Source organism: Moschus berezovskii, chromosome 20, assembly GCF_049115385.1.
Source record: "Moschus berezovskii isolate FMDL1 chromosome 20, NW_MosBer_1.0, whole genome shotgun sequence".
NCBI lineage: Eukaryota > Metazoa > Chordata > Mammalia > Artiodactyla > Moschidae > Moschus > Moschus berezovskii.
In genome coordinates, this window is record NC_142479.1 from 67505583 (window position 1) to 67532781 (window position 27199).

A 27199-nucleotide genomic window follows, 5' to 3' on the forward strand; every position below is an offset into this window, starting at 1 on the left:
CTGGTTCTAAATTCCCAAATAAGCGCTTTTTTTTTTTAACAAGCTGGAGCTAATTCGATATCTTAAACCTTTGGAAATGGTGCCTGAAACTGTAGCAGCTCTTATTATCTAGAAAAGAAATTTGATATGAAAATAAGACAAATTTTCAGTAATTTACTTAGGGAAGCACTTCCATCACTGAGATGATTCTCAACGACCTACTTGAATAGTAGAAATAAGATGACTTGGAATGTTAGGAAAACCCTGTGACCCCAATAGTTTGTTCTTTTGAGGTATATACTTTTTAGTAAAGGGAGAAAAATCCTGTGGTTATCACAATTTTACTCACATCTGTATCTCTGAAGTCAGCCATCCATAGGATGAAATTTAATGTAGTTTCACAGAAAATTCCACGCTGTTCTACCATCTATGTCTTGCTGCATTTTCCAAATGTTTCACAAAGTTTCTCTGATCTGAGCTTTTTTGACACCGTTGGTTGGCTATGAGAAATTACAAAGTCATATCCATTTTCTAGTGGGTAAAAAGAGGCCTGATAGTTTCCAAATGTAAAATAAACTCTCAGTAGCAGATAAATCAGTTTTTAAAAACTGGCTATTATAGCTGCTTTGACTGTTGAAAGTTTTTAAAGCATCAGAAGTGAAGTTAAAGCCAAGCTTAATAAGACATTGATAGAAATGTCTAATTTCCTCCAGAAAAAATTATTCTGAAAAGAATTTGAAAAGGAATAGATACATGTATACATATAACTGAATCACTTTGCTACTACTGAATCACTTCATAAACCTGAAAGTAACACGTTGCTAATCAACTGTATGTGTACAGTTGCTCAGTCATGTCCAACTCTTTGGGACCCTCTGGACTGTAGCCCGCCAGGGACCTCTATCCAAGGGAGTTCCCAGGCAAGAATACTGGAGGGGGTTGCCATTTCCTTCTCCAGGGGAATCTTCCCAACCCAAGGTCAAATCCACGTCTTTTGCATCTCCTGCATTGCAGGTGGGAGTCTTTACCAATAAGCCACCAGGGGAAGGCCGTTAATCTATTGTACTCCAATATAAGACAAAAAGAAATATTATTCTGGTAAACATGAAAGACCAGAAGGAAAAACCATCCTCAGAAGAAGACCTGAAAAAAAAAAGTAACTTGAGTGACAAAACAGAGCTGTCCTGTTCACTGCAGGCTGTTGAGCAGAATCTCTTACCTCTATCAGTAGATGCCAATAATACCTTTTGACAGTTGTGACAACCAAAAACGTCTCTAGAAGATGGAGGTGTGAGGACTGGATGAAGACAGTCAAAAGATACAAAATTCCAGTTATAAGTAAGTACTAGGGATGGGGGCAGGAGGAGAAGGGGACGACCGAGAATGAGATGGCTGGATGGCATCACCGACTCTGTGGACATGAGTTTGAGTGAACTCCGGGAGTTGGTGATGGACAGGGAGGCCTGGCGTGCTGTGATTCATGGGGTCGCAGAGAGTCGGACACGACTGAGCGACTGAACTGAACTGAACTGAGCTAGGGATGTAATATACGTGACAAATGTAATTAACACTGCTGTATGTTACATATGAAAGTTGTTATGAGAATAAATCCTAAGAGTTCTCATCACAAGGAAAACAATTTCTATATCTTTAATTTTGTATGTTTATGACAGATGTTCAGTAAGCCTACTGGGGTCCTCTTCATGATACATTAAGTCAAGTCACTGTTCTGTATAGTGCTGTTGTGTCAATTATATCTCAATAAAACTGGGAGGGGAAAAAAGTCTGGATATTCCTAGTGACCCCTTGGGGGCAAAATCACCTCTTTTAAGAGCTACTGGCATAGATATTCAACCACAGGAAGAGAGGAACAGCTTAGTAAGTATGAAGAAGTGAAGTGAGAAGTTGCTCAGTCATGTCCGACTCTTTGTGACCCCATGGACTGTAGCCCACCAGACTGCTCGGTCCATGGGATTTTCCAGGCATGAATACTGGAGTGGGTTGCCATTTCCTTCTCCAGGGGATCTTCCCAACCCAGGGATTGAACCCGGGTCTCCCGCATTGTAGGCAGACGCTTTACCATCCAAACTACCAGGGAAGCCCCATACTAAGTATAGTTAATATCAATGAAATAGTCACCTATTCAGAAGAATTGCAAAGACTGATAAGAACATGGAAAAGTCAAGAAATTTTTTTTAACATTTTTTATGTGAACCATTTTAAAATTCTTCATTGAATTTGTTACAATGTTGCTTTTGATTTATGTTTTGGTGTTTTGGCTGCAAGCCATGCAGAATCACAGCTCCCTGACCAGGGATCAAACCTGCACCCCCTGCATTGGAAGGCAAAGTGTTAACAACTGGATTGCCAGGGAAGTCCTTCTTTTTCCTCACATAAACTCACTTCCAGGAAATAATCAAGAGACATTTGAATAGTCACCAAAAAAAGGAAGTAAGAAATGTCTCACAGTTGGAGAAGGACTATGCAGTCATTAAGAGGTAATTAAAAGGAAGCAGATAGGACTTCCCTGGTGGCTTGGTGGTAAAGAATCCGCCTGCCAATGCAGGTAGACCCTGATTCAATCCCAGGGTCGGGAAGATCCCCTGGAGAAGGAAATGGCAACTCACTCCAGTATTCTTGCCCGGAGAATCCCATAGACAGAGGAACCTGGCTTGCTATAGTCCATGGGGTCGCAGAGAGTCTGACCCAACTGAGCGCACACACACGTGTGGAAAAGGTAATTATAGCAAATGTTTTTAAAGATAAAATTCAGTAAAGTCCCATTTTCTTTTACATTTTATTTATTTAATTTTTCACTGCCCTTGGTCTTCTGTGGCAAGTGGGAGCTACTCTTACTACAGTTGCATTGCACAGGCTTCTCTGCGGGGGTTTTCCTGCTGCGCAGCACCGATTCTAGAGCGCCCTAGCCTTCAGTAGTTGTGGTGCATGGGCTCAGCAGTTTCAGCTTTCTCAGACTGCGCTTAGTTGCCCTTCAACATGCGGTATCTGCCCTGACCAGGGATGGAACCCCTGTCCTCGGCATTTGCAGGCTGATTCTTAACCACTGGACCAACAGGGAAGTCCACAATAAAGTTTAATTAAAATTTTTCTCAATTTTTAAAAAAATAATAATAATAAAAGCTATCACTATTTATGCAGAAAAATATACTGACAAGAATGGGTATTATTACTCTCATAATTGGAAAAAAGTTATCCTGGAAATTCTTTGGTGGTCCAGTGGTCAAGACTGCAATTTTACGGCCTAGGGCCTGGGTTCAATCCCTGGTCAAGAAACTAATAACCCCCAAGCCCTGAGGTGGAGCCAAAAGATAATAATAAATGAGGGGTTTCCCTGGCGGTCTAGTGGTTAAGACTTCACCTTCCAGTGCAGGGGGTGCAGGTTTGATTCCTGGTCGGGAAGCTAAGATCCCACATGCCTCGTGGCAAAAGGACCAAAAGATAAAGCAGAATCAATATTGTAACAAAATCAGTAAAGACTTTTTAAATTTTTTGAAAAAAAATCAGTAATAATAAATAGGGACTATTTAATAATAAATAGCATGTGAATTGAGTGCAGCTGGGCAATGGCAAGCCACTCCAGTACTCTTGCCTAGAAAATCCCATGGATGGAGGAGCCTGGTTGGCTGTAGTCCGTGGGGTTGCTAAGGGTCGGACACGACTGAGCGACTTCACTTTCACTTTTCACTTTCACACATTGGAGAAGGAAATGGCAACCCACTCCAGTGTTCTTGCCTGGAGAATCCCAGGGACGGGGGAGCCTGGTGGGCTTCCGTCTATGGGGTCGCACAGAGTCGGACATGACTGAAGTGACTTAGCAGTGCATAGTTTGAACATTCTTTGGCACTGCCCTTCTTTGGGATTGGAATGAAAACTGACCTTTTCCAGTCCTGTGGCCACTGCTGTTTTTCAAATTTGCTGGCATATTGAGTGAAGCACTTTAACAGCATCATCTTTTAGGATTTGAAATAGCCCAGCTGGAATTCCATCACCTCCTCTAGCTATTCGTAATGATACTTCCTAAGGCCCACTTGACTTCATACTCCAAAATGTCTGGCTCTAGGTGACATTGTGGTTATGTGGGTCATTAAGACTTTTTTTTGTATAGTTCTTCTGCTTCCCAAGTGGCTCAATAGTATAGAATCCACCTGCAATACGGGAGACCTGGGTTGGCTCCCTGAGTTGGGAAGATCCCCTGAAGAAGGGAAAGGCTACCCACTCCAGTATTCTGGCCTGGAGAATTCCATGGACTACAGTCCATGGGGCCGCAAAGAGTCGGACACAACTGAGCAACTTTCACTTTCACTTTTCACTTTCTGTGTATTCTTGCCACCTCTTCGTAATATCTTCTGCTTCTGTTAGGTTCATACCATTTCTGTCCTTTATTGAGCTCATCTTTGCATGAAATGTTACCTTGGTATCTCTAATTTTCTTGAAGAGATCTCTAGTCTTTCCCATTCTATTGTTTTCCTCTATTTCTTTGCACTGTTCATTTAGGAAGGCTTCTTATCTCTCCTTGCTTTTCTTTGGAATTCTACATTCAGGTGGGTATACTTTCCTTTTCTCCTTTGCCTTTCGCTTCTCTTTTGCCTTTCTCAGTTATTTGCAAGGCCACCTCAGACAACCATTAATAATAAGTAGGTGGTCCAGGGAACCCTAACCTAGTGCAGGTGGCTGGGGTTTGATCCCTGGTCAGGGAACTGGATCCCACACGCCACAACTGAAAAAAAAGAACCTGCCTGCTACAATGAAGACTGAAGATCCTGTGTGCTGCAGCTAAGATTGGACACAGCCAAATAAATGCTTTTAAAAAATAAAAGAAAAAAAGAAAACGTTATCTTTTAGTATGTTTACCACATAATTTAAAATTTTTAAAAGTTTAAGACCAAATTAAAACTTTCTACATTTATATGAAGAAATTTACATGTGGATAAGGACTGGAAATTAAGTGTTACCTTATGGGAATATGAATTAAAATTTTTTATTCTTTAAAAAATATTTTGCTGATAAATGTTTTAAATGCAAATGTAGATATATATGCACACATACATGAATAAGGCCATTTTGTAAAAAACCTGTTTTATAGCCATCAGTTCAGTTCAGTCGCTCTTTGCAACCCCATGGACTGCAGCTCGCCAGGCCTCCCTGTCCATCGCCAACTCCTGGAGTTTACTCAAACTCATGTCCATCGAGTTGGTGATGCCATCCAACCATCTCGTCCTCTGTCATTCCCTTCTCCTGCCTTCAGTTTTTCCCAGCATCAGGGTCTTTTCATATGAGTCAGTTCTTTGCGTCTGGTGGCCAAAGTGTTAGAGTTTCAGCTTTAGCATCAGTCCTTCCAACGAATAGTCAGGACTGATTTCCTTTAGGATGGACTGGTTGGATCTCCTTGCAATCCAAGGGACTCTCAAAAGTCTTCTCCAATACCGCAGTTCAAAAGCATCAATTCTTGGGTGCTCAGCTTGCTTTATAGTTCAACTCTCACATCCATACATGACTACTGGAAAAACCATAGCTTTGACTAGGTGGACCTTTGTTGGCAAAGTAACGTCTCTTCTTTTTAATATGCTGTCTAGTTTGGTCATTTCTTCCAAGGAGAAAGCATCTTTATAGCCATACTAATGTACATAAGACTTCAATTGAGAAATGGAGTTAAAGCTGCTCTAGCCCTGTGGTTCTCAAACTTTAGTAAACTTCAGAATTATCTAGAGGGCTTTCTAAGCCACTGATTCTTGGACTCTTTCCCCAGAACTTCTAACTCAATAAGTCTGGGCTAGGGCCCAGAATCTATTAGAATTTGTACTTCTAACAAGTTCCCAAGTGATGTTGCCCAAGGGACCATCCTTTGAGAACCATCCTTCCAACTCTGCCTTCCCTACCTTACGGTGAGAGTTATCAGTCACAGACAGGAGCTTGAAGAGTACAGCTATTATCTATATTTGGCACAACTAAAAAATATAAACTTTGTTCAGTTTGTTTCTGTTCATCTTATGAAACACAACAGGTCCTTCTTGAATCCAGTAATGGACAGAGGAGGAGGACTGAAGCATTTCAAAGGATTAGAAGAACTTGAAATTGTCATACCAGTGTAGAGATTGCATTCCTGATATAATACCTAACAGGAATCCTAAATTAAGCATTTTTGGTATTCTCATGCCAAGTTCTATGTTGCTATTGCAAAAATAAGTCCGTGAACATTTATCAATCACCTGCTCTCAGGAACTTGTTATTTGCAGAGACTATGAAATGGAAAAGTGACAATACCTGCCCTCAAAAAGCTTACAGGACCATTCATTAAGTTAGGTTTGTGCAATGTAAATATTAATGTTCAGTGATGGAATATTACTCAGCTATAAAAAAAATAGTGAAATAATGCCATTTGCAGCAATATGGTTATATCTAGGATTATCATACTAAGTCAGAGAAAGACAAATACATCAGGCATATTCTTTACTGTCTGAGCCACCAAGGAAGCCTGTCACTTACATGTGGAATCTAAAAAACTGATACAAATTGAACTTAAAAACAGAAATAGACTCATAGACATAGAAAACAAACTTATGGTTAACAAAGGGGCTAGCAAGGAGGAGGAACAAACCAGGAGTTTTGGATTAACATATATACACTAATGCATGCATACACACTAATATGTATAAAATAGGTAAGCAATAAGGAAATGGCAACCCACTCCAGTGTTCTTGCCTGGAGAATCCCAGGGACGGGGGAGTCTAGTGGGCTGCCATCTCTGGAGTTGCACAGAGTCAGACACGACTGAAGCGACTTAGCAGCAGCATATAGCACAGAGAACTATACTCAATACCTTGTAATAACCTATAACAGAAAAGAATCTAAAAAAGATACACATATATAACTGAATCACTTTGCCACTTTGCTGTACACTTGAAACTAACATAACATTGTAAATTATACTTCAATAAAAAAATGTCAGCGATTGTATTGTGAAATGGAACAATATTTCCCTACATTTAATACCCAAGCTGATACATTTAAAGTGAAATGTACCAGCTTCTTGGCTTTGACTACTGGTGCAAGCTTGGGTCCCATCTTCTTTGCCATGATCCAAGAGTAGAAAGCTGGAAGGTTTCCACAAGAGATTCTGTGATGTTGTCTTCAGATTTCCTGCAGTATTCAGGAATTGAATATTCATTATTCCTGGGGCTTCCCAGGTGGCTCAGTGGAAAGAATCCTCCTGCCAATGTAGGAGAGACAGGTTCGATCCCTAGGTCAGGAAGATCCCACGTACCGCGAAGCAACTGAGCCTATGTGCCACGACTACTGAGCCACATGTTGTGGCTACTGAAGCCCGCGTACCCTAGAGTTTGTGCTCCACAAGAGAAGCTACTGCAATGAGAAGCCTGTGCTCTCTGCAGCTAGAGAGTAGCCCCTGCTCTCTGCAACTAGAGGAAAGCTCATGCAGCAGCAAAGACCCAGCACAGCCAAAAATAAATAAAATTTTACATATAAAAATAAGTCAAAACAACTTGACTTGTGCTCCCACCACGATTCTAGGACTTTTTTTCTGCACATTTTCATCTCTGAGGCCTTCCACTGGGGCCTGGAAACAATCCTGCCGTAATCAAACTCCGTCTGGGCTCTGAGTCAGAAAGTCTCAGGTCTAGTGGATCTACCACTTCAAGCTGGGTGACCAAGTTACCTGAACTTTCTTTGTCTCAGTTTCTTCACCTGCAAAATGGGAAGAATAATAATACAGGCTTTGTGAGGATTAAAGGCTTAGCACAGAATCCCCACATAGTAATCACTCAGTTAACGTTTGCCACTGCTTTTCGATGTGTACTACTCCATGCACTTTCTCTCCCCAGAGCACCCTCTTCCAGTGCACAGCCTCCCCCCAAACTTCCCATTCCTATGAAAATGATAGAGGGAAAAACTTAATGTTGGGAAATGTCTATTTTTTCACAATTTGTTTCCCCTGGAAGTTGCAGAGACTCTCAGTATTCAGTTTTAGTAGATTGCCTAGGCTCAGTTCACAGAATTCCAGTTTGTTATTCGAACATGTATTGTTCACATGTTTGAATACACGTAACTACTTTCTGTAGAGCTCCTCCTTTGCCTGAAGGTGATTTTTGTAATTTAGCAGAACTTTAGAAGGGGGGATCATATTGTAGGACCCACCTATAACCTCGAAGCTAACAACTAAACAACCATTTGATTATTGGAGTCCCCCACATTTTACTGAGTATAAGTTTAACATAACAGGTTCCTCTTTGATGGCTCTGCCATCCTATAAGCCTGGGAAGATGTGTGATGGCAATAGAAGACCTGGGATCAGGGATTTCTCTGGTGGTCCAGTGGCTAAGACTGCATACTTATGATGCAGGGAGCCCAGGTTCCCAAATGCTGCAATTAAGACCTGGTGTTTGGTTTTATTTAAATAGCTAAGTTGTGTTCAAATATTGCAATTCCATAGACTGTAGCCTGCCAGTCTCCTCTGTCCATGGAATTCTCTAGGCAAGAATACCGAAGTGGGTTGCCATCTCCTTCTCCAGGGGATCTTCCTGACCCAGGAATTGAACCCGGGTCTCCTACATTGCAGGCAGATTCTTTACTGACTGAGCTATGAGGGAAGCCCGACAATATGAAGTGAAAGTCCTCAGTCGTGTCTGACTCTTTGCGACCCCATGGACTGTATAGTCCATGGAATTTTCCAGGCCAGAATACTGGAGTAGGTAGCCTTTCCCTTCTCCTGGGGATCTTCACAACCCAGGGATCAAATCCAGGTCTCCCGCATTGCAGGTGGATTCTTTACCAGCTGAGCCACCAGGGAAGACCTGGGGTAGCCAAATAAATAATTTAAAAAATATTAAAAGATGCTTGCTCCTTGAAAGGAAAGCTATGACAAACCTAGACAGCATATTAAAAAGCAGAGACATAACTGCTGACAAAGGTTTGTGTAGTCAAAGCTATGGTTTTTCCTGTAGTCGTGTTAGTCATGTATGCATATGAGAATTGAACCATAAAGAAGGCTGAGCGCTGAAGAATTGATGCTTTTGAATTGTGGTGCTGGAGAAGACCCTTGAGAGTTCCTTGAACTGCAAGATCAAACCAGTCAATCAAAAGGAAATCAACCCTGAATATTCATTGGAAGGGCTGATGCTGAAGTTGAAGCTCCAATACTTTGGCCACCTGATGCAAAGAGCTGACTCATTGGAAAAGACCCTGATGCTGGGAAAGATTGAGGGCAAAAGGAGAAGGGAGTGTCAGAGGATGAGATGGTTGGATAGCATCATCGACTCAACGGACAAGAGTTTGAGCAAGCTGTGGGAAATAATGAAGGACAGGTGTAATGAAGTCCATGGGGTTGCAAAGAGTTGGACATGACTTAGCCACTGACCAACAACAACAAAAAGACCTTGGTTCAGGAGAGCAAGGATAGCACCTCCTTTTCTTTCTCTACAGTAACTGGCACAGTACCCAACTCCTTCATTCCCTGGCATATAATAGGAGCTCAGTCAACACTACTTGCCAGATGTGTGACAATGGGCAAATTATTAGCTCTTTTTGAGCCTCAGGAGTAAATAAGTACTAATAAACTTGGACATATTTGTAAAAGGAGGAAAAGAACTAATATTAGTAAAGCCCCATTCACTGCCTGACACAGTGCAGTTGGTTCTCTTCTTTCACTTCTCGTATATTGCCTCCCCTCCCTACTGCAGTCTGATCCCTCCCATACCCTGGACAAAATTATAAGTTATTTGAGATGGGGACTTTGTCTGCCCAATGCCTAGCACAGGATCTTATGCACAGTGATAGTTTCAATTAGTCATTCAGTGAATCTTTACACATCAAAAATGCACAAAAGCTTAGAGTTGAGAGAGAGCAGGTACATTCAGGACACCCCAAGAAATTGATTATGACTGAAGCAGAGACTTTGAGGAGGAAATGATGAGCCTGGATTAGCTCTCAAAGGGCTTTGTACGTCTTATATGAATTTCGAACTTCATCCCATAAGGCAGAAGATGGCCACTGAACCAATGAGTGGCAGAAACTTCTTTTGATTTCGTTTTTATTTTAGAATGGTTTGGGGTTCTGGGGCTTTAGTGTGCTTAAGACTCACCAGGGAAGCTTGTTAAGAAAGAGGGATCCCTTGGGACTTCCTTGGCAGTCCAGTGGTTAAGACACCTCGCTTCCACTGCAGGGGGCACAGGTTTGATCCTTGGTCAGGGAACTGAGATCCCACATGCTGTATGGCACACCAAAAATTAAGGGGAAAAATGCTTAAGAAAGAGGGTTCCCAGAGCCATACTGCCCGAAAATATGCATTTAAACTAGCACCTTAGGGATTTTCCTGGTGGTCTGTCTAGTGGCTAAGACTCCCAGACTTCCACTGCAGGGGGCTTGAAGTCAATCTCTGGTCCGGGAATTAGATGCTGCATACCCTAGAAGCTGTGGCCAAAAACTAAAACAAACAACAAAAAACACAGCACCTTAGATGATTCTGATTTACTTAACTATTCAAATGCAGTTGGGACACAAAACCAAAAGATCAGTAGCCCTGGGAGATTTGAGTTGAACTTAGGCTTTCACCACCTGCTCTGATAAATCTGCTTTTCTTGGCCTGTCCTACATCTAAGGCCTCAAGCCTCCTCTTCACCTTGGAGGACCAGCTGGAAAGCTCAGCAAATGGAATAGAGCCCAAAGACCAGACAGGCAAGAATACTGGAGTGGGTTGCCATTCCCTTCTCCAGTGGATCTTCCCAATCCAGGGTTTGAACTTGGGTCTCCTGCATTGCAGGCAGATTTTTTACTGCGTGAGCCACCAGGGAAGCAAAGACTGGACAGAGGCTGAAGAGAAGTAGGTAGGTAGAATAGACAAGATTTGACAGATATTTGAAAGGGGGAATAGACAAGACTTGGGGATTAACTGTATGGGAAGTATGTGAAGGGGTCAAGGATGACCCCTGGCTTTTTGGCTTAAAGTAATCTTGAGAGTCCCTTGGACTGCAAGGAGATCCAACCAGTCCATTCTAAAGGAGATCAATCCTGGGCATTCATTGGAAGGACTGATACTAAAGCTGAAACTCCAATACTTTGGCCACCTCATGCGACGAGTTGACTCACTGGAAAAGACTCTGATGCTGGGAGGGATTGGGGGCAGGAGGAGAAGGGGACGACAGAGAATGAGATGGCTGGATGGCATCACCGACTTGATGGACATGAGTTTGAGTGAACTCCGAGAGTTGGTGATGGACAGGGAGGCCTGGCGTGCTGTGATTCATGGGGTTGCAAAGAGTCGGACACGACTGAGCGACTGAACTGAACTGAATGTTGAAATGGTTGTAATGGTTCATCATACAGAGAACTTGAAAGACAGAAGCCGGTTTGAAATAAATTGAGGAATTTTAGTTGAGACTGGCTGAGTTAGAGGTGCCTCTGGACATTAAAGTGGAGATATTCAGAAGTCAGTTGGATTTATAGGCTGGAAGTTTGGAGAAAGGTCTGTATTAGAATCTACATGAGAATCATTAGCAAATAAATGGTAATTGAAGTGGTATGAAATCATCCCAGGAGAGTTAACAGATGGGGAAAGGAACGGGTTCAGAACAAAATCCAAGAAACATTTAAGGGAAGGACTGAGAAAGGATAAAAAAGTGCAAAGGGATCAAGGCCAGGCCAGAGTCACAACCCAAAGTCACAGGGAGGGAGTTCAAGGAGTTAGGAACTGGGAAGCATCCTGGATTCAGAAGGAAAGCCGTTGGTGACCTTGTAGAGAGCAGTTTCAGTGGAGCCATGGGGAGAGCACCAGATTGCAGTGGATTGAGGAGTGAGTGGGAGGTGAGGGAGTGGAGACAGCTGGCGTGGACAATTTTTTCAAGATGTTGGGCCAAGAACGGAGAGAGATACGGTGGTAACTTTAGATGGAACTAGAAATGAGAGTCTTTTTCTACGCTAACCAGGGAGTGGAGGAAAATACAGGACAAAAGAAATAATCAATAAACCCTATGGAGAGAAGCAGGGCACAGATGTCAGGATTGTTCTTAAGATGCGAAGGACCTACTTCTGTTTCTGAAACTGACGGAAGGAGAAAATGATCGACTGGTTTGGAAGCTAGATATCTGGTACTTTCCTTTGATGGATGCTGTTTATCCTCTTGGAAGTTGGGAGCCAGGCCATGAGTAAGGAGTTTGTAGGCTGAACATTTTTTCCTCAGCTAGTCAAAGTACGGGGTTTCCAGCAGGACAGAAGTAGTCAAAGCACTAAAGCTCGAGCCTAGTGGGACGTGGGCTGAGGCTGAAGCTTTAAAATTCGAGAGATGAGAGGCTGACTGAGAGGCAGTGTGATGTTCCACTCATCCAGAGGAAAGCTGCATTTGGGCCACTGAATGAGAGGTTCTTTTCCCCGAACCTCGTGCTGGGGCTTTGATTTTGGCTCCCCCTGCCTCGTTTAGGCAATCTGGCTTCCCCAGCTTGTCTCTCACGTCTAGGCCTCGAGCCTCCTTGTCCCCACCGAGGACCAGCTGGAAGCCATTTTGATTAAGCTCCACCACAGGAGGACAATACAGCCCCGCCCAGAGCCAGGCGCGCCCCCGCGGCGGGCCGGCTGCGCGTGTCCGCGCCTCTTCCCGCCGGCCTGGCGGGCGCCGAGGCCAGGCCGGGGCGGCGCGGGGCGGGGGTTGGGGGTGGTTATGTAAGCGTTGCGCGCTCCCGCGAGGCGGCAACCAATGAGAAGCCTCGGTGACTCGGGCTCGCGCACGCAGGGTGGGGGGAGGGAGCGCACGACGTGCGCGCGCCCTCTCCCTCCTCCACCGCTGCCGCCTCCTTCTTCTGCCGCTCCTGGTGCTGCCTGTGTGCTCGTTCCGTGCGGACCTGGTACCTCTTTTGTGAAGCGGCAGCTGAGGAGACTCCGGCGCTCGCCATGGCGGACGAAAAGCCCAAGGTGAGCTCGGCGCCGGCCTCCGCGCCTCGCCGTGCGGCCGGGGTCACGGCGAGAGCCGGGGGTCCGGCCTGAGCCCGCCGCGGGCTCCCCGCGCCTTCCCGGGCCCCCCACGGGGCGGCCGCGGCTCAGGCCCCGGCGCTCCGCGCCATTTTCCTCCCTCCCCTCTTCCTCCCGCCCGCGCGGGAGGAGGCCCCGCCGCCCTCCCCCGCCCCCGGCCGCCTCGGAGTGCGCGCCGGGCGCGAGTTGGGCGGGCGAATCGCGGACACCCGCGGGCCCAGCGGCCGCGAGCGGGGCTTCTCGGGCCCGGTTGGCCGGGCGCGCGTGACGAGGGGCGTTAGGGCGCGCGGTGCCCCCACCCTCGGCGGACCCCGCGCCGGGGCGGCTGTTGCCGCCTCTGCGGTGGCGAGGAGTTCCCTCGGCCCAGGGCTTCCCCGCTCGGGGGTGGGGGCCGCGGGCATCTGGGGACCCCTGCCCCGGGCCGCACTGGCCGGCTGAGGGCTCGGGGCGAATCAATGGGCTGCCGATGGGTTGGAAGCCGGATGCCTGTCGGGCCGTCCTGAGGGGCAGGGGCTGGGGGATTCCCAGGGAGTATTTCCCACATTTTTTGTCTGGATGGGCAGGGGCTTTTCCCTGGGTCCCAAGTAACCCTTAGCTTGCCGAGACCATGTGGTTTGGAGAAGTTGGAGGCAGATGTAGGAGCAGAGAGACTTTGCAGGGCTTAACTTTTTTAACGTGAGTTTTGAGGCACCAGGCTTTTCCCTGGAGGACTAGGGCGCACACTTCTTCCTGGCACACGGGACTTTCTTTTGGTTTGTTTTGTGACCCCCACCCCCCGCCATCCCCTTCCCTTCTGAAGCGGTGTAAGGGCTACAGAATTCTTTCTGCACTTGGTTTTGGTGAACTTCAGATTTTGTCAAAATCTACAAGGAAGACTTGGAATAAAACTGTGCATTTGACTCATGACAACAGAGGGGAGTGGAGAAAAATCTCTTAACTAAAAATAAACAAAAATGAAGTTGCTCATAGAGGCGAACAATAATAGTGGTTCTGAGTTATTACTGTTGCTTCGGAGAGAATCAAAGGATATTCCTCAGTTAGGTGTTTGTTTTTTTAATGTAGTTTGAGATTTGTTAGTAAACTTAATTTGCTAACTTTTTAACGAGATTTGTGATGAGTTTTGAATTGCAAGCTCTAGATTTTTGTTTCTTGCATTGTGTACTCAAAGCACTTTAAAAGGAGAAAGGCTGCTTGTTCTTTATCGTTTTAGAGCAAAGATATATTTTGGGAGATGTAATTTTTTAAAACTCAGAATCAAAAGGGCATTTTAGTAAATTGAAAGGGGTACATCTTTAAAAATCGATCGTTGATACTGATAGTATTGGAGGTAGGCTGCATTTTTGTTTCTGCGACAGCTATTTAGTGTTGTTGCTTCAGGATTTCTCATCTTTCAGATTGATTTCAGCATCTGAAAACAGCTGTATGCTCTGTTGTCATACAGAATGAGAAACCTGTTGATTTCTGAAGTGACTTGGGCTGCTGCTTCTTTAAAAGGTGTTTGTCTTTCACATTTTCCAAATTATACTTTAATTTTTTTTTTTTCCAACAGGAAGGAGTCAAGACTGAGAACAACGATCATATTAATTTGAAGGTGGCGGGTCAGGATGGTTCTGTGGTGCAGTTTAAGATTAAGAGGCATACACCACTTAGTAAACTAATGAAAGCCTATTGTGAACGACAGGTGAGGAGCTGACATGTGTACTTCTCTGATTAAAACAGATTTTTAAAAACACATTTTCTTGAGAAACAGAAACCAGCATAATATGACAATAGGTTGTTTTTGGTAGAATATATATACACTTATATACTTGACATATCAGAGTTTTATCATACACTTGGTTTGTTGATTTTTCATGAAACCCCTTAAGATGGTTAATATACATGATTCTGGTTCTGTGCCATAATGCATTCTTGTCAGGCTCTTTTTTGACAATTTAAAATTTGTCTTGTGTTGAAACAGTTTATTTCAAGTATTTTAACCAACTTGGAAATAAAATTAAATGTGAGTTTAAGGACATTGCAAGTTTTCTGAAGCATGTAAAATTGTAATATTTTCTTTTTACACTAATAGTAGAAGTCAGGTGTAAACATTCCCATATTAAAGACATTTGAATTTTACTCAGAAAATAGTAAATTTTTTACATCAAGAAGAGGAAGTAGAAATCAACAGATGCTGGGAGGTAAATGTGAGTTTTAATTCAAAGAAGCTTCTTTTTGTGATGTTGAGTCTGTAATACTACAAGGCAACTTTAAAGTTTACTTTTGCAAGTATAGCAGAAACTAGTATATCAGTTACTCCAACAGTATTTTTCTTGCTTGACCCTGGGTGAATAACATATAAAAGTTTGAAAAATTATTTTGTTAGATTAAAACAATTTATCTACATTGCGCATTGACCTCCTAAAAATAGGTTCAAAATAAAGTTAAAATCTCTACAAGTTTCGAGGGGTACCTCTACAAGTTGGGAGATTGAATTCGAGTTGATACTTGGGTCTCCTTTATGACATTGAAAGGCTTTTTAAAGAAACCGAAGACTTCTTTTGAGTTTGAAGCTTTATTTTATGCGTAATTTACCTATATAACAATACTGTGATTATAATTTTTTATATAGGTAAGCTTTTTCATAATTCTTTACAAAGATAACGCCCTTCAGTGTGCTTTTATTTGAAGCATTTTGGTTAAGTCCTGTAACAATTAGTAAATACTTATTAATTATGCTAAAGAGTATCTACAGTATTTTAGCAATTGTACCCCTTAAAGTTACAGGGGAATTTTAAAAGGTGGAACTTTTATGTAGCACAACCTTATACAAAGTAGAAACTCATGCTTAGATTTGGTAACTTTTTAACAAAATTCTCTGCTATCATGCCTAACTTTTCTCTGATTACTATTAAATTTTAGCTTTCATTTAAAACTGGACTGAAAATGTTTGAACTTAGAGAAAGATACATTGAATACCCATGAATCTACCCCCTAGATTAACAATTAACAGTTAATGTATATATATTTTTTGCCATATGCATATAAACTGGGGCATTATACTGTGTCCCAGAAAAAGTAAAGTACATCCTCTGTATTCCAGATTTTCCTCTTATAGGGAATTGTTCTATAAGGTCAGTTAGTGGGTCAATCAAGGATTTTTTAGTTTTCCTTCTGTGTTAAATCTACTGTACTGCCCAAATTAAAGTTTTCTTTGATTTTTTCTCAGTTATTAGGGATAAGGTTGGGATTATATTTGACTAAACATATTGAGGCCACTCTTACTTTGCACTAGAGGAAAAAACATTGGCAATCCATAAAGAATATAATTCTACTGTATATCCGTTAGAATGCAAATATGATTTGAAGCTAGTATCCAGGAAGAATTTGGAAAGATGTTTTGTTCTCATTTTCCTCTTAAATTGGGGATAACTTGGAAGTTTTAAATGAAAGAAGGTCCCTGTTTACTTTTCAAGTGGTTTCTTTGGTTCTAAGGAAGAGGACTGAGTCCCGGCTTTTTAAAGTGTGGTTCAGTTCAGTCCAGTCGCTCAGTCATGTCTGACTCTTTGCGACCCCATGAATCACAGCACGCCAGGCCTCCCTGTCCATCACCAACTCCCGGAGTTCACTCAAACTCATGTCCATTGAGTCAGTGATGCCATCCAGGCATCTCATTCTCTGTCGTCCCCTTCTCCTCCCGCCCCCAATCCCTCCCAGCATCAGAGTCTTTTCCAGTGAGTCAACTCTTCGCATGTAAGTGTGGTACATGTTATTAAAAAAAAAACTCAGTATTTATCCCATCTAATTTGCAGAGCTTAAGTTTTTTGGCAGGTGAGGAAGAAGACCAAGAATTTCCTATCAAGGTTTTAATTGAATGTTCATATTTACTTTCTAATGCACTCATTTGTCATTGGATGTCTGGAGTCCCAGTGAATGCCTACTAGTCTTCTCAGACTAAACATGCAAAAAAGGACCCTTGATTCTATTAGAAATCTTTCTGTGGTGTCCCCATTCAAGTAAATAGCATTATTTTACACCTCGTTGCCAAAACCTTAGGATCTTCCTTGATGATGCATCATAACTCAAAATCCATCACCCAGTTCTTTTCTCGGTCTAAACTTGGCCCAGTACAGTAGCCACAAGCCATATGTGACTGGTTACCACTTGAAATGTGGCTAGTCCAAATTGAGATGTGCTGCAAAGTGTGAAATAAATGCCAGATTTTGGAGACTCGGTATGACAAAAGGATCAATTTTTATTTTATTTATTTATTTTTAGGTTCAATTTTTAAAATGTTGATTGTATGTTGAAATGATAGTATTTTGATTATGTTGAGTTGAAACATTTTTATTAAGCTTTTACTTATTTTTAATTTTTTAGTGTAGCAGCTAGAAAATTTAAAATACGTGTATGGCTCACATTATTTCTGTTGGATAGTGCTGAGCTCTCAATCATTTTTATTCTACACTTGATTACTACCTCAGGGACTTCTCTGATTTCAAAGTGCCCTTGTTCACTCAGTTCTCTTTTTTTGTTTGTTTTGATGTTTTTTCATTGATTATTGTATTTACCTGTCTTTGCATTAAAATGTAAGCTCCATGAGCATAGGGCTGTTTTGTTCACTGTTTCTCTAGATCCTGGACCAATACTGGCTTACAGAATGTGTTCAAATGTTTATAAAATGATAGAGATTCAGACTAGAATCTCTGTAGAGTTTGGTTTCTCAATAAGTTTTTCATTCACATGTACAGTTAGTTTGCCCACTTTATATCAACCACAGATACTTAATGACTGAGAGCATAGTATTCCATTCTAGTGTAAATTTACCCTAACCCTCGTTGTTTTCTAGGGTGTCAAGTGGTTTCAGAGAGCCCAGAATAATTGGTTTAGTCCAGCTCATTTTTGTGAAATGAAGAAGTGGGAACATGTAGAGAGAGCCTCACACAGCTCTTCTAGAACACAACTCTAAAGCTCAGTGTTGAGATGTATATATCAGAGAAAACCAGATACTGGTTTAGTGTAAATTCATTGTTAAAATTTACATAGTTTATGGAATCTTAAAAGCCAATTTCCTGAATTTTGGACTTTTGATCTCTAGCAAAATAAAAGAGCTTTTATTGATAAGGAAAAGCGTAAAAAGGTGGCAATAAAGGAGTACAGTTTGCTTGTGTTCTCCTGGCCCTGCCTTTCCCCTCCCCCCTCCTTATTTTGAATGGTCACAACATTGACCTTACGTCCTTATCAGTCGATGTAGTGAGGGAAGAACACAGCATATAAAAGGTGCTTAGTGTTTTGTTGAAGCGATCGTCTCCAATCTAGTGTTTGTAAATATGTAATAGTAGTAATGGCTTGTCATTGGATTCTTGGTTGCTTTGTGTAGTCACAAACTAAATTTGAAAGTCATGAGGAATGAATTAGGTTATGGCTGTCACCTACCTAGTGGGGGATTGCTTGTGTTCCTCAAGACAAGGGCTAGTCTGGAAGTGGGTGGTATGTGTCAAAGACTAGAGTTTTAAAGGAAAGCAGTATGTTACAGGTAGTTTTAAAGACCAATTCAGTGAATCCTTGTCGAATAAGGGAATACAGGTGTTACACGAGTGTTTGTGGAATACTTGATCTCAGTATTTAAGTCCGAAGAACTCAGTTTAATTTTCTCTTAAATATTAAAGCAAAGAGTTTGTGTGACAAGAGTTATAGTTTAATTTGTGCATGATACAGGAATGACTTTGACACTTCCAAGAACGCTATTTTTCTAGTTAATGTATTCACAGCATTCCTCCAAAGATACTTTATTTTCTGTCTTATTCTCATTTGGCTGCAGTTATCAACAGCTTCACTATTTTGCTCCTTTCCCTTTCCCACCCCTGTGACAGGTAGGTAATTCTTGAATAAACATTGGAGTCCCCTTTGCAGAAAATTGCATGTTTAGGCTCATTTATTTCCTTAAATGCACATAAAAATTTCTTGACGTTAAACTCTAGTAATAGAATTTATTAGTTAATCTCTAGTAATAGAATGAAAAACATACTATAGTTTAGAGAAAGTAAAAATCACCCCAGATCACTTAACCAATATGGAAATCTTAACATAATCTTAACTGTTTCTTTGCATTCTTATTGCGTTTAAACCGCTTTGTCCAGGGTTTGTCAATGAGGCAGATCAGATTCCGATTTGACGGGCAGCCAATCAATGAAACAGACACACCTGCACAGGTAAAAATCTCTTTGTGCTAACTTGAAAACAAATGTGTTCATAATTTTCTCAGCAGCTTTGTTAATTTGTGAACTTCTAGTCAGTATCTGCTTATCACTTAGTAAAGCTGGTAGGTCATTTTAATTTTGATCCAGGTTTTCCTCTTGCCAGCATCATTTGGAAGAAAATAATTAAAATTCCTGTCTGTTGCTTCAGATTGTTGTTGTCCTTCTGTTTTCATTGCTGCAACTCTAAATCATACTCAGGGTTTCTCACAAGTGATTGATTGGCTATTGTAGCCATTTTAGCTCCTCCTGAAGTCTTGATTATGTATATTTATGAACTGAAGGGAATCTAGTGGTTGTACCTGCAGGTCTCTTGATAGCTTGTGGTTCATAAGGCTGTTGATAGGTCTCTTTCCAAACCCTTAATTGTTTGATCCCTTAATCTTTGCATATAACCTCAGTTATTCTGTCAGTTTGTAGGGAATCGACCGGACTACCTTCTGTAGCAGAAATTTTTTGTCTTTGTCTCTTTTTACCTTCTGAAATTCAGTTTAAGACTTCCAGTTTTGGAGGGAAAAAAATGATAGCAGAAATTTAAATTGGACCCCTTGTACTTTTGAATTTATCACCACCATAAAAAATAGGAAGTTATAAATATGAGTGAAGCAGAACATCCAGATTTTGTTTTTGTTGATAATCTTCAAAAATTTCACATGTCTCTTTTCTAATGGTGAGTCTCTAAGAAGCAATTATAGTGTGTAGCCACAAGGAGGAGCTGAATTCTCTTGAACGAGAGAAGAAGCTCTCCTGTATCCTTCAAAAGCATTTAAACTTTCACTATAAAATTTAAAGACATTTCAGTAGTTTCATTTTAGTAGATAGGCTGAAGACCAGTTTTGATGGTTTTAAAAGAATTAAACCATTATGCTGGGCTCTGATGGTAATGTATTTTCTGTTTTTTAAAACTTTCATCCACCACCGAAAAGTTCTGGAACTTGTCTGTTATGCTAACTTCAAATAATTAAACCTAGGGAAGGTTTGTGCACAACTGCATTTATAAAATCGTCAAATTGAATTTGGAATTGACCATTTTAGTATTTGGAATTGAATTTGTTTTAGAATAAAACTGACTCATTGTAGAATTGTTCTCCCAGTATTTATTAAGTAGCAGAATTGTATAAATTAGAACATCTTAGCAGCCAGTTTTAACAGCAGTATAATTGTTAATGCATTTACCATTTTCTTAGATACTTTCTTTGACTCATTGAATTCTTATAACTGAATGATACTCCATTTTACAAATAGAGAATTGAGACTTAATATTGTAATACTTTAGCCCTACTTGTGCTATATTTCAACTTCATTAGAAACAGTTCCCTTTTGATTTTAACAGTGTCTGTTTTTCCCGTATGCCTTTCCTTACTGCATAGAGGTAACCATTGTTTTGTACATAGGCAAAGATGCATTCCTGTTGTACACATTTATACAAAATTAAAAATAAGTATATGAATGTAATACTATATTGTATTTGATGCCTGGTTTTTTAATTTGTTTTTTAGCCTAATACTGTCTCTAAGGGATATTTCCTTTTCTGCATGTGTAAATCTACTTATTCTTTAATAATAGCTACATAGATTTTCATGTATGCATGTACCGTATTTCTTTGGGTTTTTGATAATTTGGTTATTTCCAGGTTTTTGCTCATCTAAACATTGCATTGAGATCCTTCATACACATCACTTTTATTTTAAGTAATGAAAGATGAGATGATTTAACTCATGGTCATACTCATTTTTTAACTTAAAAACTCAGTTTCTATAATGTTAATAAAAAAAACCAAGTGAAAAATTACTCAAACCTAAATCTAATGCTACTTTATGCTGTGGGACGTCTGAAATAACACTGAAAGGGGTAGAAGTCATTCAGGATATTTAAGTCTGATAGTTAAACATTTTAAGAACTGAGTAACCAATGGTGGATTATTTTTTCTCATTTATGCTAGTTGGAGATGGAAGATGAAGATACAATTGATGTATTCCAGCAGCAGACAGGAGGTGTCTACTAAAAAGGGAACCTGCTACTTTACTCCAGAATTCTGTTCCTCCAGACCAAGAAGACATTCTCAATTAGAAAACCGCAATTTGGTTCCACCACACCCTGACTACTACAGTACAGTTTCTCTATTCTTTCATTTTCCCCTCCCCCATTCCTTTATTGTACATAAAGTAACTGGTGTATGTGCACAGGCATATTGCATTTTTTTTTTTTTTAACTAAATGGCCAATGGTATGTTTTGATCGACATCAAATGGAGATGGGATGGGGAAAAATACTGATTCTGTGAAAATACCCCCTTTTCTCCATTAGTGGCATGCTCATCAGCTCTTTATATTCCAGTAAGTTATTTTGCTCTCACTGTTTAACAAAAAAAAGAACAACATAAAAATTCTTGCATACCTTGTTCGATTGGAGAATTTTAATGTTTTTCATTTATCATTGTAAAACCAAGGACAATTTTATAACTTTTTTGTACGTAGCTGTTACATGTAGGGCAATCTGTCTTTAAGTAGGGATAAATTACTCTAAAAGAAATGAATCCTAGATAGTTTTCCCTTCAAGTCAAGCGTCTTGTTGTTTAAATAAACTTCTTGTTTAAAATGAGCTGTTTTCTTTATTCTGAGGAATATTAAATAGAAAGCTGAAGATTAGAGAAAAACATGATCTGAATAGGCCTGCTAAAAGTAACATTTCAAGGAAGAAATAAAGCTACTTTGCATTTCTGACAGACTAATGCAAAACAAAGAATAACAAAGTTATATAAATGACTAGTAAGGAATGCTTCAGCCTCCCTTCAGAAAGTTTAGTCAGTTGCAAGTATGCACCTTTTACTAGCGAAAAATTGGGTCATAGTGTTATGGATTTACTCTCTTAAGTATTCTTTTCTGTAACCACTACCTGAGGCAGAGTTGATTAGTACACAGAGCTAGGGAAAAGTTCTGATTTTGCTGACTCTGCTGATGTATCACACTTCACCATTCTGATCTTCATTTTGTCTGATGGTAAATACTCCCTAACCTAAAAGAGTTTTTGTTTCTTATTTAAGGGTCTTAAGTGACAGAAAACATTTTTACCTATGTATATACATTCTTAACAGCAATTAAACATGCAGATCACTCCAGTTTTTAAATTTAAATGTATAGGGAAAGAAAACAACTATAGAACCAATAAATAGAATATTGGAGCTGGAAAGATGTAAAGACTATCTAATTCTAACCCTGTTTTAAATATAAGAAGGCTGAGGTCTAGAGGATAATTTGTCCCATAGTTATTAATAGACTTAATCAAGTTTTCCAGTAATGGTTCTCAAGAAACTGAATTCCCACCCTTACTGCCTAATTGTGGCCTTTTGAATGAAGACCGCATGAACTATCATGTACTCTATTCTGTTGCAATGTGGTCTGTCTTATATTCCCCATTTCTATAGTGAATGAGCTTTCCGAGAGAGTGGGAATTGCATAGGTTCTTGACTGTAAGTTAAATCAACTGAAGTTTTTATTTTCCTGTATGTATAGTGTGCCCACCTGTTTTTACAATTTATATTGTGAAATAATGTGAGAAGTCTGCCCCCAGGAATTCTTAGATCAGGTAAGTACATTTCTCTTGTCCTAGGTACTATTAAGTAGCGAATTTTGTTGTCCCCAAAGGTAAAGTTAGGATTGAAATTCAAGCCAGAGAACTTTATTAAGGAAGGATTCTTTTTAACACTTTGAAAACAAGCGAGTTGTTGAAAATGCTGAAAGTAATTGTAGCATTTTAATTTTTTTTTGGCTTGGGAGGAGAGGTTCAAGTGATGGGAGTTATACTGTTATGATAGTTTTGCTAAACACTTTCTTGCTGTGCTTGCATATCCCACATGTTTGTATCTCAGAAGTAGCAAATAGTATCTAAGTGAACCCAGTCTGTATGAGCCAATCCTGTCTGACTCTCTGACCCCATGGACTGTAGCCCTTCAGACTCTGTCCATGGGATTCTCCAGGCAAGAATACCAGCGTGGGTTGCCATTTTCTTCCCCAGCCATCTTCCCAACCCAGGGATTGAACCCTAGTCTCTTGCATCTCCTACATTAGCAGGTGGATTTAACCTCTAGCCCCACCTGGGAAGCCTTCATACAAGCTGCTTTTGCTCTCAAAACAAAAGGTATTAGCAACTTTTCAGAAATAAGAGTATCAAGTTATTTGGCTCATTATTTTTCTTACCTTCTCATGGAAATTGGGTGATTAGGTTACATTGTGTCTAAAGAGGGTGAGGTTGAATGGAACAGGAAGAAGTAAACAGTTCAAGGAGAAACTGGAGACTTGAGTCAGTGTATAATTGTGTAGGGGATTGTGACACAAGGAGGTCTGTAAGATGATGGAATGCCAGGATTTGAGGGAGGCCCATTGGAAAGTTTTTCCAAGGTCTTCGTGGGGGCTATGGGGTATTGGAGAGGGCCAGCTGTGCCACAGAGGGTTATTTTTGAGTTGGAATGATGCTGCTTTTAAATATGACTGACTGGATCGTGGTTTTGCATTAGAATCTCCTGGTGAGCTTTTAAAAAATACCAGTGCCTGGGCCCTACCCCCAGAAATATATTTTCAGTGCAATATGGAACTGAGAAGCATTCTCACAACTCCTGAGAGCCAAACACCTCATGGTAAAGATTAAATGAGATGTTTTAGCTGTCTAACAATCCCTTTCATGTACTGAACTCTTTAATTTTATGTATTTATTTGTCTTAGTTGCATCATGCAGGATCTTTCTTTGAGGTGCACAGACTCAAGTTGTGGCAGAGGGGCTCAGTAGTTGCAGCGCGCCGACTCTAGTTCTGGTGCATGGGTTTGAAGCGTAAGGGCTCAGTGTGACTCTTGGGCTTAGCTGCTCCATGGCATGTGGGATCTTGGGTCCCTGACTAGGGTTCGAACCTGTGTCCCCTGCATTGGAAGGCAGAATCTTAGCCATGACCACCAGGGAAGTTCCATGTTAATTTTAAATGAAAATTATTTTCAGTATGAAGTAAGTGCTCTACCTGGGGTGTCAACTGAATACCATAATCCCTACCAATTGGCCTGTATTTTCATTTCAAAAACTGAATATAATCTTTGTCTCTAGCCAGTCTTAAAGGAAAAACAATCCTCAAGATTTTAATGATTCTCCAATACTTTAGAACCAAAGTACTCATCCACAGATGCTTCAACATTTTGATTATCTGGGTGATGATTTGAGGGTTAGTCCAGAATTTAGTAAGAAATATATGTGTTTTGTAGTGAGACTGGTATGTGTAGTGGTTAACTAATGAAAATAGTGGAACATAATTAGAACAGAGTATATAAACAGGTTAGGAATTTAATCTGTTATTTGGAATGTGGAGTGTTATTTCCCTGTAAGCAGTGACATGTGTATGAGCTCATTTTAGGATTTCCTCCGCCCTTAGGGCCTTTGTGAAAAGTCCAAGAATTTTCATGTAATAGTTGTTTTCTTTGCACTAGATACTTTAAGAAGTATTATGTGGCTCGTTTTGCAACAAGTTACAGAATATGGAATACCAAGAAGAATTTTCCCATTTTCTGAGCATACCCTTTTAAGTTACTTGATATTTGTAATTTTAGTAATTATTTTTGTAAAAGAGGTTGAATTCACCTTAGAACAGGATAGATTGTTTAGATTTTTTTTTTTTTTAATTAGAATACTTGAGCTTGGGGAAAGAAGACAAAAATCACGATCTTATTCAGCTCTTAGTATGAGAAGAGGAGGGAAAAAAATAGGGAAATAGAAACCATGCTCTTCCTCTTTGTATTTCAGAATGACCAGAGGGCACGTCAGGCCTTAGTAGAGTGTGCATACCTTTTTGTTTAACTTTGGAGAAAGAGAAGGCAAGAATATGACAAAGCCATTTTCCATATTTGAGGCCTCTGCATTGGTTCATTTGATTTACTTAATGGCAAATGAGTTTTAAGAGAAACTAAACTCCTTGGGCTGTTTTTCTCTCAGTGGCATTGATCTGCCTTTTTCTTTTTTTGTGTGGTGAGGATGCAGCTAAGAAAAGAATGGACAGATGCATACTAAATTTGGCTCTAGGAGTGATGGATGCAGAATGTATGTATGAGTGATATACTTATGGGGCATGCTGCAATAGGGGTTGAAAGTGAAACTTGTAGGGCTGTTCATTAATTAAGTAACTCAACCAAGTTCAGAAGCACATGACCAGTGTTTCCTTTTAGTAATAAGGAATAGAAAACATTAAGAGTATGTATTAAAGTGTGGTTAAACATATGTAATTGCTATTCATGTAGATCAAAAGTAGATATCTGCAGTGTCTTAGGGTTCAACCTAATATACGTGTATTGGATCACAGTGAAAGACACTATTCTAAGAGGTTGATTCAAACCCAATTGCAGGATCTAAGTGGAATAAATTCCAGTAAGGAGACTATGTAGATTACCCGTTTCCTCTGGCATTTTGGAATAAATAGGGACAAGTTGAAATTATGGGCGACTCAATTTACCTGGTAATAGGAAAGCTGGTAACATTCAAGACACACACAAATGTGTGAGAAGGAAGAGATGCTGCCTTAGTGCATTTTTTGTGTTTGGTGAAAGTTTACTTATCTGTAATAGGCACAAGTAGTGAAGAACAACTAGCAGATTTTTCTATTTTAAGTTGTACATTTTATACTTGGATAAAACTGTCCACACCCTCAGCAACAAATATAAAAAGCAACAGGATTCCTGTCCAAATAAAAATTTATTAGGGCCTTAATCATTTTCTGACATGCTTTAAATAGTAAAGATTTTTTTGCCACATGTTTCAGAACAATGGATTGTGTTCTGAGGAATTTCTAAGAATATTGGGTTTACAAAAGCCTGGTGATCCAGTGGTTAAAGATTGAGTTTCCACTGCAAAGGCCACAGGTTTGATCCCTGGTTTGTGGAAGTTATGCATGCTGGGTGAAGTGGCCAGAAAAATCTGTTGGGGGGACTTCCCTGGTGGTTGAGTGGCTAAGGCTTAGTGATCACAATGCAGGGGGCCGGGGTTCAACCCCACATGATGCAACTAAAACTAGGACCTGATGCCAGCAAACAGAAGACCTATTGGGAAAGCTGCTTGCCAGGCTTCCTGAAGCGAATTAAAATGGAAGACTAGCACAAATGGACATAGTAGGGAAGTGGCAGTTGGGACTGCAGGAAGCTAAAGAGTATTTACTGCTGAGAAAGAAGTGGAGGCCACTGCTCATCCTTCTATTAACTGTATTTAAAAAGCAGGTGAAAATGGACATGCACATAGGGCAGTGATTTTAAAATTCCATGGAAGCCTGAGGTTGTGCAGAAAGAGGAGGACCAAGTAGAGAGTGGCCAAGGATGGGAAAGCAGAGAGAGCCAGGGTTCTGTTAATCGATTTTATATATTTGGATTCTGCTTCACAAAAGTTTGAAAACACTGCTGTAGGTCCTGAAATAGCTGTGAGATCATTCCTTGTTACAAGATTTCATGTGTCTTCTATTACTTTAGATTTTTAGGTTAACCTGAGAATTTGAAGCAAATTTCGTATTGATACAGACCCTTATGTGTATTTTAAAAATCATAATGATAGGCCTTCATGACTTTATAAGCAGATATTCACATCGTCCCATCCTTTTGCAACTTTTGATCTTGATCTGTGTTGATCTTTGGGGGAAAAAATGTAATTTGATTAATGTCCCATTTTCAGCTTAGTTGGTCATCTGAGGCAAAGATTATAGCAGAGCTACATATCGAATCTTTTACCCCAAATCTCAATTTTGCAGCAGAAAGTGAAGTACGGTAATTTGGTCAAAACTATTGTGTTGGCCAGAAATTCTTTGGGTTTTTCCAAAACAGCTTATGGAAAAATGCAAATGAGCTTTTTGACCAACTCATTGTTAAGTATGTGAACAAGTAAATGGGAGGGCTAGTTATTCTTGAAATTTCTGGCAGTATTTACTTTAAAATACAAGGAATGTTCCAGACAGACCTCAGATGACTTTAATCGGATGTCTGTCTT

At 40.5% G+C, this 27199-nt stretch overlaps 1 protein-coding gene and 1 long non-coding RNA gene across 3 annotated transcripts; one reads left to right on the top strand and one right to left on the bottom strand.

Annotated features, from left to right (window-relative positions):
* Positions 1-6827: 6827 nt before the first annotated feature.
* Positions 6828-10728, bottom strand: LOC129544732 (uncharacterized). Its single transcript, XR_008683527.2, has 4 exons — positions 10312-10728; positions 10094-10219; positions 7673-7701; positions 6828-7207 (listed from the first exon to the last, which is right to left on the bottom strand). It is a non-coding gene; the product is annotated as an uncharacterized LOC129544732 (long non-coding RNA).
* Positions 10729-12732: 2004 nt separating this feature from the next.
* Positions 12733-21805, top strand: SUMO2 (small ubiquitin like modifier 2). Of its 2 annotated transcripts, XM_055408625.2 has the most exons (4): positions 12741-12912; positions 14519-14650; positions 19089-19160; positions 21148-21805. In XM_055408625.2, the coding sequence occupies exons 1-4, from the start codon at positions 12892-12894 to the stop codon at positions 21208-21210; spliced, it is 288 nt and encodes a 95-aa protein (XP_055264600.1). In that variant the 5' UTR covers positions 12741-12891; the 3' UTR covers positions 21211-21805. The 2 variants fall into 2 exon arrangements, with proteins under 2 accessions (XP_088685477.1, XP_055264600.1); XM_088829351.1 differs by lacking the exon at positions 19089-19160 and having other exon boundaries at positions 12733-12912.
* The last annotated feature ends 5394 nt before the right edge of the window (positions 21806-27199 follow it).